This window comes from Lupinus angustifolius, chromosome LG02 (assembly GCF_001865875.1).
Source record: "Lupinus angustifolius cultivar Tanjil chromosome LG02, LupAngTanjil_v1.0, whole genome shotgun sequence".
Taxonomy (NCBI): Eukaryota; Viridiplantae; Streptophyta; class Magnoliopsida; order Fabales; family Fabaceae; genus Lupinus; species Lupinus angustifolius.
In genome coordinates, this window is record NC_032010.1 from 1733648 (window position 1) to 1744200 (window position 10553).

The following is a 10553-nucleotide window of genomic DNA, read 5'->3' on the forward strand; positions in this document are numbered from 1 at the left end:
GGTACATTCCCAGGACTAAAAGGCAATTACCCAAACTTACACCTAAACTCTAATTCTTCTTCCCTCACCGATCACAATAACCCCTTCACATGTTCAACATTGATAGGTACATCCTCTTTTATTTTCGTTGCCTTGTTTTTCTCTCTGAGATTTCATACTCCTCTTATTTGATAAACATACAAACTATGACTTGGACCATTTTTTATTATTGAATTAGGGTAAGGTTTGTATAGGGTTTGAATAGATTTTAATGAGTTGGGATCAAATTCTGCATGAAACTCAAGGCTAGAGTGTGATAAGTTAGGTTCGATTCTTGGGTGCGACAGTTGTTGGGAGGGGCAATCACGCACACCCGAAAGGGGATTAGTTCCTTATCCGAAAGGATGAGGGGATACCCTTGATAGTACCTCAAATTTGGAGCCTGATTACCAACTTTGAATGATTGTTTTGAAAAATTCATTTTTTGATATCCAATCTCTTCTGGTTTTGGATCATCAGGTCAGGTTATCTTGTTTTTCCTTCTACTACTTCGGTCTGGCTTTCAGAAAGGTTTTGATTATCTCCATTCCACATCATTTCAGGTATTCCCTTTGTTCCTTTTTGCTTTCTCTGTCTAATTTTGCTGGAAAATTTTCCTTCTGAGAGTTATATTCTGGAAATTTTGAATTTTTAGCAAATAGTTGTGGATTTCAATTTATGTTTCACTCCCAAAAAGTTTTAATCTTTGATTGATTCAAACAAAGTTTGGTTAAAATACTCAATAAATTTAAGTGATTTTGGGATTCAATATCTGAATTTTATTGTATTGGAAATGATTGATCGTTGTTTTGAATTTCTAATGGTTGGGTGATGAGATTCAATATCTGATTATGCTTTTAACTTAATATACCTGTTGTTTGATACAAGGCCAACATATGTATAGATGCTGTGTTAAAAGCTCTAAGATAGGTTGAGTCGTTGACCAATTCTGGTTACCTTAATAGGTTCTGTTTTCATTAAATATGATTATGTTTTACGGTTGCAGTTTCGGTTTGTCTATCCTTCACCCTGTCCTTGTTTTCTTTGACATGATTGGAGTCCTCAGATGTTGTTTTGGATTCAAAAGTAGATAAAAGCATTAGTGAAATATAGTGTATGTTGTTTTGGTCATTAACAACAACAACCAAGTCTTTATCTCACTAGGTGGGGTTGACTACATGGATCGAACAGCGCCATAATGTTTTATCATAAATCATGTTTTGGTCATCAATCTGAAATCTAAAGTGAGTTTCATCTTCGAACTTCTGATAACATACAAAATTTTGCAGCATAGTATATGTGAGCCTAAAGTTCGCTTTTCCTTGGCCTTTTTGTTTTCACTATGTCCCCTATTCTTCTTTAGCCGTTTTACAATTGGAGAAATATTATATTTTTTCTTCTTCAAAAAAGTGCAGAGATTGATTGATACACTCAGCAAAGCCAATGAGGATCGTTGGACTCACTGGTGGGATCTCGTCTGGGAAAAGCACCGTTTCCAATCTATTCAAGTCTCATGGCATTCCCATTGTTGATGCAGACATTGTCGCTCGTGTACCTCTTCTTCCTTTTCATTTTCCTTTCTGTGTTTGTTTATGCCTTTTTGGGATTTTGATTCTGAATTGGGTAAATTATGCCTAGTTTAATGATCCTATGTTGCAAAAGGGTGGGGGACTTAAAATTAATTATCGGAATTTTCAGGATGCATTGAAGAAAGGGAGTGGCGGGTGGAAAAAAGTCGTTGCAGCATTTGGGGAAGAAATTCTACTTGATAATGGTGAAGTTAACAGGCCCAAACTTGGCCAGATTGTTTTCTCTGACCCTGATAAGCGCCAATTTCTCAATCGGTATTCATTTTTTTCTTCTCCTTTTTAAATTCATCAGCACATTTCTGCATATGTGGATTAGTTATTTTGTTACTCATACTTAGCCGAAATTTGTTACTACTGTTAGTTCACACCATCGTGATACATATCTCGTATATATACCTATAAGGAAAGAGAATAGTGAATAACGGAATACTCAGTTTACATTCCATTTTACAATTTTCTCAATATAGTATCTGAATCTAAGTTCATGATTCTCTTGCTTATCTTGCATTCTTTCCTTAGGTTTTCTTGGATTTTCTCATCCCTTCCCCTTCTAAGATCGTCTTCAGAAATTTCGAAATCACAATTAGTCACGCCTCTGTCATCATTGGTCTCTCTTTGAAATTGAAGTGCTAATACTCTCATGGTGTTTATCATGTTTTGCAAAATTCTGAATTAACATTCTAATCTCAAATGATTAAGCTAACATGGTATTTTATAAATGACGGATATTATATTGTACCAATTTAATTTCCTTGCATTTAAAATTCTTTGTTTCTAAAATACTCCATCAATAGAGATTTTATGGCAATTTGATAGAACCTTAGAAGAACCACACCACAAAAGTTAGCTGCTATGGAGAGCCCATGGCCTTATAAATCCTACACTAGAACCCCATTCTTCCAATCTGGAACTCAAGTCCTGTACTTTGCGCTTGGATCATAACAAAATTACTTTGTTGAAGGAGACTATTTGAATTAGTTTTCGAGTTTTGTACCTTAATAGGTTCTGTTTTCATTAAATATGATTATGTTTTACGGTTGCAGTTTCGGTTTGTCTATCCTTCACCCTGTCCTTGTTTTCTTTGACATGATTGGAGTCCTCAGATGTTGTTTTGGATTCAAAAGTAGATAAAAGCATTAGTGAAATATAGTGTATGTTGTTTTGGTCATTAACAACAACAACCAAGTCTTTATCTCACTAGGTGGGGTTGACTACATGGATCGAACAGCGCCATAATGTTTTATCATAAATCATGTTTTGGTCATCAATCTGAAATCTAAAGTGAGTTTCATCTTCGAACTTCTGATAACATACAAAATTTTGCAGCATAGTATATGTGAGCCTAAAGTTCGCTTTTCCTTGGCCTTTTTGTTTTCACTATGTCCCCTATTCTTCTTTAGCCGTTTTACAATTGGAGAAATATTATATTTTTTCTTCTTCAAAAAAGTGCAGAGATTGATTGATACACTCAGCAAAGCCAATGAGGATCGTTGGACTCACTGGTGGGATCTCGTCTGGGAAAAGCACCGTTTCCAATCTATTCAAGTCTCATGGCATTCCCATTGTTGATGCAGACATTGTCGCTCGTGTACCTCTTCTTCCTTTTCATTTTCCTTTCTGTGTTTGTTTATGCCTTTTTGGGATTTTGATTCTGAATTGGGTAAATTATGCCTAGTTTAATGATCCTATGTTGCAAAAGGGTGGGGGACTTAAAATTAATTATCGGAATTTTCAGGATGCATTGAAGAAAGGGAGTGGCGGGTGGAAAAAAGTCGTTGCAGCATTTGGGGAAGAAATTCTACTTGATAATGGTGAAGTTAACAGGCCCAAACTTGGCCAGATTGTTTTCTCTGACCCTGATAAGCGCCAATTTCTCAATCGGTATTCATTTTTTTCTTCTCCTTTTTAAATTCATCAGCACATTTCTGCATATGTGGATTAGTTATTTTGTTACTCATACTTAGCCGAAATTTGTTACTACTGTTAGTTCACACCATCGTGATACATATCTCGTATATATACCTATAAGGAAAGAGAATAGTGAATAACGGAATACTCAGTTTACATTCCATTTTACAATTTTCTCAATATAGTATCTGAATCTAAGTTCATGATTCTCTTGCTTATCTTGCATTCTTTCCTTAGGTTTTCTTGGATTTTCTCATCCCTTCCCCTTCTAAGATCGTCTTCAGAAATTTCGAAATCACAATTAGTCACGCCTCTGTCATCATTGGTCTCTCTTTGAAATTGAAGTGCTAATACTCTCATGGTGTTTATCATGTTTTGCAAAATTCTGAATTAACATTCTAATCTCAAATGATTAAGCTAACATGGTATTTTATAAATGACGGATATTATATTGTACCAATTTAATTTCCTTGCATTTAAAATTCTTTGTTTCTAAAATACTCCATCAATAGAGATTTTATGGCAATTTGATAGAACCTTAGAAGAACCACACCACAAAAGTTAGCTGCTATGGAGAGCCCATGGCCTTATAAATCCTACACTAGAACCCCATTCTTCCAATCTGGAACTCAAGTCCTGTACTTTGCGCTTGGATCATAACAAAATTACTTTGTTGAAGGAGACTATTTGAATTAGTTTTCGAGTTTTGATTATGATTTTGTTTTAGATTGCTGGCTCCTTATATATCCTCTGGAATCTTTTGGGAAATTTTGAAGCTATGGTTGAAGGGGTATAAGGTTATTGTTCTCGATGTCCCTTTGTTATTTGAGGCCAAGATGAACAAGTTCACAAAGCCCATTGTTGTTGTCTGGGTTGATCCTGAACAACAGATTCAACGACTCATGGCGAGAGACAAATCAAGTGAGGAGGATGCCAGGAACAGGATTAATGCACAGATGCCACTGGATGTGAAAAGGAGTAAAGCAGATATAGTAATTGATAACACTGGTTCACTGGATGACTTGAATCAACATTTTCAAAAGGTCTTACTCGAGGTGTCAAAACCCTTGACATGGACCGAGTTTTTGCTTTCTAGGCAAGGAGCCTTGATCATTCTTACTTCTGTCACCTCAGGTGTTGTTTTATGTATAAAGGCATTTAACAACAGTTCATAGGGATTTGTGTTCTTAAGATTCATTAATGTATTCAATCTAAAGTCTAAATGCATTGGTGCTTTTTTCTGTATCTTATTCAATTCCCCAATAAATGCAAACTGTTCATGCTTAAAGATTAAATTTGAACTTGCAACTCATAATTTATGTAACTATATATGAGAAGAAACATAATATCTTTTGACTTCTCATGTTCTTTCTTGATGTTGTTTTTGTTCGAAAATGACTACAGTTGATTGGTTGTAGAATGCTTCTGAAATTAGATGATTCCTTTTGTTCTTGTTAATGGGTAAGTAGTGAAAACCCTTTATTTGGTTAACACAAGCCTGTCTCTGGTTACATTATAGATGGAAAATTGTTCTTGTTCTGCCTCTATTTACAGATTCCACTTCCATTTGAGGACTATGAGAAGTGCATCTGTTATGCATGTATCATTTGTTTTCTTGTTTGATTTACTGTTTTATGTTAAGAACTTTTTCTGGTTTTGCATATATAGATTTTAACCTTGTGATGATGTATTATATCAGTGTTGCATATAGGTTGTAACCTTTGGGAGGAAATATGCTTGAAAACTTTTCTGCTATGATTGTTCAGATGCTAGATAAACTAAGTCTTGTTTTTTTAGGGGAAAAACTAAGTCTTGTTAAGTCCAAACAAGGCGATATAAAAGAGGATTAAATAAAAATGTGATTGAAAATTATAGACTACTCATGTCCTGAAGTATATCCGACACCTTAGGGTCTGTTTGCCAGTTAGTTTTTCGGAGGGTAATAAATGGAAGGGGAAAACTTCGGAGTCATAAAATATACTTATAAAATAATTCTCAAACCTTTCTTCCCCCGTAAAGATCACCCAAAGTTTATTTAGCCAAGTCCCATGGAGTAGCTTTGGTTTACCTGTCCTATTTATCCTACAAACATACTGGTCCTACATCATTAACCTGTGAAAAAAGTTGCAAATTTGTCCTTTAATAAACCAAAGCTAAAGTATATCAATTTCAATAATGTTTATCTAGAAGGGGGAAATAGGTCTTGGTTAAATTATATTTTTTTCTTAATATTTTGGGGTATATTAAAGGTGAAAGATATCATTCATCTTTTGCTTTGATTTTTTTAACAGGAAAGTGCTTATATTGTAAAATGAAGTGTGTTATTAATTTTTGGTGTGGTGTTAGAATTTGTGCTTCATAGTTCCTAAGAGGTAGTTTGGAACCTTCTTTTAACCTCCTCAAATTGTATATAGCTTTTTAGCTCCACTAAGTGGAGGCTATATCCCATACTTGCATATTATGATTTTAGAAGTCATATACCAAGTTTTGTACACTATCTGAGTGCACAATTTTGATAAGGATGACCACTATCCTTTTCATTGGTTGTTTGTGAAGAGGATAGACAAGACAAGAAACATTCAGGATGATACGGGAGCACATCTTCTATTTCATAAATTATATCACCCTATATGTCATGAGTTATGATTGGTTGAAAAAAATGTATTTAAGTTAAAATTTTAATTATTAAATATTTTTCTGATCAATCACAGTTCATTACTAATTGAATGACACACATTGTGTGATGGAAAATATACTTTTTGAATATACTCATTATTAATGATTTAAGGGAGTTAATATTTATATATTGTTAATTTGAAATATTTTAGATAATCAATATATTATCTTTAAGTGGGAATGTTGATTAATTCATACATAATAGATAATTAGCTAACAATGTCTTGCACTATTTTCTCTTTCTAAAGTGGGTGATAACATGATTTCCATTATGGTATTATGATACTAATTTGATATGGATGTTTTTGTTCTTATATTGAATGTCATGGCTTTATTCTTTGCCAAAAGACTGCGTAGCATCTAATATTATTTTCCATTGTTGATTATTAGTTACAAAGTGGAATTCCTAGACGTTAGTCATAACCTTTGTAGTATTATTATTATTATTATTATTATTATTATTATTATTATTATTGTGATTTGTTGCAACACCACCATTATATTTTACAATGGGTATCTTCTTTGACTTTGGTGGTTTTAGAACAATTAAAACATAATTGATTGAACTTAACCAAATTAACTGAATTTAAATTTGGTGACAATGCAATATGTTTTACTTTAGGTTAATTGTTCATAAGATTGATCAATGATATTGGTGGTCATTTATATTTAAGATTGATCTAAAATCACCAAATTCATGAATTTGCATAGTCACAAGTCCTTTTAAGCACACAATTTAGGAGCATATGGAATGGTGGTGTATAAATGGTACATGAAAATTGGAGTGGAGATCTGTTGTTCCTTTTGGTGTCTCCAATTGTGTCTTGGACCAATCAAAATATATTATTTAATTAAGAAATAAAAATTATAAAAGTATAAAGTAATATTTTATATTATTTGGTGCAATCCTATTGAATTGGGACATGAAGACATGATCTCTTTAGGATAGAGGATAGAAGAAGTTTATTGGTGTTTCTCTTCTTCAATAGTTGTGATAGCGTTGTAGATAATTAAAAGAAAACCATATGATCGAAATTATGATTACTTTCAATTTAAAAAAACTATTTGAATACCTTTGATTAGAAATGTGTATGGATATGTATTGATGATAATTAAGATCATTTAAGGTTAGTATAAAGATATATAAATTTTACATTATATACAGTTGAGTTTAGGAATGGAAACGGGGCGGGTTGGGGTCGGGCTTGCACATACCTAAACCCAAACCCGAAATTCAAAACCCGAACTCGAACCCAAACTTAATGGGGTTGAAAATAAAAATATCATCCCGAACCCGGAATAAAATCCAAAAATGATAAAGTATTAAAGAAAATTTGTTATTATTTTCGTGTAATTTTTCTTTAACATTTCTATTTTATCTTGTATTATTTTATTTCTTTTATGTTTGAAGATCCAATAGTATGTAAAGTAAAATTAGAAATTAAAAATAATTGGCAAATGATAGAAATTTCAATTTTAAATTGAATTACCTTACTTCTGGGCGAGTTCAGGTTAGGGTCTTTGCTATATCAAACCCAAAATTTAAACCCGGGTAAAACCCGAACCCAATCACATCGAGTTTTCCCCTTTAAATTTGGGTTCGGTTTGAACAGGTACCCATGAGTTCGATTTTTATTGTCATCCGTATTGAGTCATAATAATATTATAAATTAGAAAAGTTATATGTATAACTATATTAATATTAATATATTAGACAATCTTTTAAATTGTGCTTGTAATTGTTTATTGTTATGTTATATTTTTTTACAATTAAGGAAAATTGCTAGAAATATGATTGATGTTATTGTGAAAACTTCTAAAATTACATTATGGCAATTTAATTTATGAGAAAATATAAAAAAAAAATGTGACTATATCCTTGAAGATATAATAACCACATGTAAGTGTATTGTGAGATATATGAAAGGTGATGTGACATCCACCAAATAAGTGGTTTTATTTCTTTCAATTACTCTAAAGTTGAAATCATATACTTTATTTCTTCATCCTCACCCCTTTAAAATCTTACACACACATCATATACTTCATTCCATTGATATGGCAACTAAACAAGGTGATGAAGAAACTCCCCTTGGAGAAACCCTCAAGTACAAGGTCATCATCATCAAAACATTTTCACTTTCTCTACAATCTCTTTTCTATTCATTTTCTTCAACTTTACTCTAACTATTTACTCTATTCATTCTATAGACTTGGGTCCTAAGAGTATTGATTCACTGTGATGGCTGCAAAAAGAAAGTCAAGAAAGTTCTTCATGGAATTGATGGTATGTAACTATTATACATACATTTATCTTATTCTTTCAAAATGGTATAACAAATATAAATGTATAAAAGATACAAACTAGTACATGAGAAATAGATTTACTTGATATGAGGAACATAGATATACAATATATCTCTATGCTCGTATATGAAGAGACTGTTAACAGAATTTAAACCATAATATTCAGATTATAAGACAAACAATTTTAGTGTATTGTTGCCTTGAGACTCGCACGAAAAAATATATGAAGTGTATAGTGTCAATTTTTTATACAAATAATTGAGTTTTAGTTCTTAACATAGAAGTAACTAATTATATGTTTGCCATTGATTTGTTCATATATATATATATATGTATTTATATTTGTGTGTATATACAGGGGTTTATACAACAGATGTTGATTCTCAGCAGCATAAGGTTACAGTCACTGGTAACGTTGAGGCTGAAACTCTGATCAAGAAGCTTGAAAGAACAGGCAAATTTGCAGAGCTTTTGCCAGAGATTAAGCCTCCTGAGAAGAAAGATAGTAAGAAATCAAAGGGTAGTGACAATAATAAGATGGAGAAAGAAGAGAAGAAGAATAATAATGAACCTGTTGGAGATGGTAGTAATAATTCTAATGAGGGTTGCATAGAAGAAGAATCAGACAAAGAAGACCATAATGATGAATGTAAGGATAGCCCCAGCGGCGGCGGCAGTGGTGGTGGTGGTGGTAGCGAAGGTGGTAAAAAGAAGAAAAAGAAAAAGAAAAAAGGTAATGGAAATAGTGATTCTACTCGTCATAACAACGAAGTAGTAGTAGGAGCAGGAGTAGGAGAAGAAACGAGTAAAGTTGATGCAGGACCAGTTTGTTCAAACAAGGCTATTTCAGTGGCTTCTAGAGAAATTATTGGTCCACCAATTCAACATGCTTATCCATCATACCCACAACAAATGTACTATTCACTTCCACTTCCAAATCCACCTTATGGTCTAAGCTATAACACTACTACATATCCTGTTTCTAGTGCTTCATATTATGTTGATGCTCCTATCATGCCCATGCATGCTTATAATAATGTTCCATACCCTCATTTGCCTCCACCTCCTCCACCCTCTCATATAATCAACCACTATGGTGATGATAATGATGGTGGTTATGAAGGTGGATGCTCCATTATGTGACAAAAAGTGGAGGATGATGTAGTAGTTAGTGTGTTGCTAGTGTTTTCAAGACCTGACTGATTGGTTTACGACACATCTTCGTGTTGATTATGTATTAATGGGTTAGGATTCCGAGTTAATTTCAAATCAACGGCGAAGATGTGTCGTAGAATATCGATATGGGATTACGTAAGAATTTATAGTGGGTGTGTAAGTTTTGTAATATGTGGGACCAATGTAGAAATTAACTAGTTGAAAAATTTGTGGACAAAAATGAGGGTATTATTGTTGAAGGTATGGGGGGGTCTTTAATGCTTTGTCCTTAGTCCTTGTACTTTTTTCATTTGATAATTTTGATGTTGTTATGAGTAGAGAGCTTTAGGGGTTTGATAAAAAGGGCCAAGCCAACTGAAATGTTGTGTAATTTGTAGGACCTGAAATCTCCCTTTCCATCTCTATCTTATGTGTAAAGTAGAATTTGGTGTACGAACTTCCTTTCTTGTTTTTTCCTCCATTTTCTCTCTTTCCATCTAAGTTGCTTGTTATTTTAAATTACACTTGGCAACTAAAGTTCTCACCTCAACTAAAAATACTGTGAAGAATGGATAGGATCGGTCTAATCGCTAACCGAACTTGGAAATGAGTCTGGTTTGCAGTTTTAATTGAACGAGGGTTGGGTTGCTTTAAACCGGGAAAAGTTTGGTCCGACCGCATTAAACCCAGTTAAATCGGAATAGCCCAAAAGTAAACTGGATGGTTCACTTAAAATTTAAAAAAACATAATATTACTCTAATCTTTTGTCTTACTTGTCCAAAAAAGATGGAAATATGTTACTTCAATATAATTATATAAAATTTTACATTTATATATAATTTTAAATAAAAATTATTAATTCTATATGAAATCACTCAGTCCAACCAAATGGTTTAACC

At 33.0% G+C, this 10553-nt stretch overlaps 2 protein-coding genes across 6 annotated transcripts; both read left to right on the forward strand.

The window, feature by feature from the left end:
- On the forward strand, positions 496–5129 carry LOC109331519 (dephospho-CoA kinase). 5 transcript variants are annotated; one of them, XM_019566080.1, is made up of 4 exons: positions 496–581; positions 1434–1569; positions 1717–1862; positions 4243–4827. In XM_019566080.1, exons 2-4 carry the CDS (start codon positions 1462–1464, stop codon positions 4688–4690), a joined length of 702 nt encoding a protein of 233 aa, XP_019421625.1. In that variant the 5' UTR covers positions 496–581; positions 1434–1461; the 3' UTR covers positions 4691–4827. The 5 variants fall into 5 exon arrangements, with proteins under 5 accessions (XP_019421625.1, XP_019421638.1, XP_019421633.1 ...); XM_019566093.1 differs by having other exon boundaries at positions 526–549; XM_019566088.1 differs by having other exon boundaries at positions 535–549; positions 1429–1569.
- LOC109331539 (heavy metal-associated isoprenylated plant protein 36-like) lies at positions 8197–10125 on the forward strand. The gene is made up of 3 exons (XM_019566107.1): positions 8197–8306; positions 8403–8478; positions 8857–10125. Exons 1-3 carry the CDS (start codon positions 8250–8252, stop codon positions 9639–9641), a joined length of 918 nt encoding a protein of 305 aa, XP_019421652.1. The 5' UTR covers positions 8197–8249; the 3' UTR covers positions 9642–10125.

Coding starts and splice junctions, on each gene's coding strand:
- LOC109331519 (XM_019566080.1), top strand. CDS start 1,462: ATGAGGATCGTTGGACTCACTGGTGGGATCTCGTCTGGGAAAAGCACC. Junction 1,570..1,716: donor ATGCAGACATTGTCGCTCGT/GTACCTCTTCTT, acceptor CGGAATTTTCAG/GATGCATTGAAGAAAGGGAG. Junction 1,863..4,242: donor AAGCGCCAATTTCTCAATCG/GTATTCATTTTT, acceptor ATTTTGTTTTAG/ATTGCTGGCTCCTTATATAT.
- LOC109331539 (XM_019566107.1), top strand. CDS start 8,250: ATGGCAACTAAACAAGGTGATGAAGAAACTCCCCTTGGAGAAACCCTC. Junction 8,307..8,402: donor GAGAAACCCTCAAGTACAAG/GTCATCATCATC, acceptor TTCATTCTATAG/ACTTGGGTCCTAAGAGTATT. Junction 8,479..8,856: donor AGTTCTTCATGGAATTGATG/GTATGTAACTAT, acceptor GTGTATATACAG/GGGTTTATACAACAGATGTT.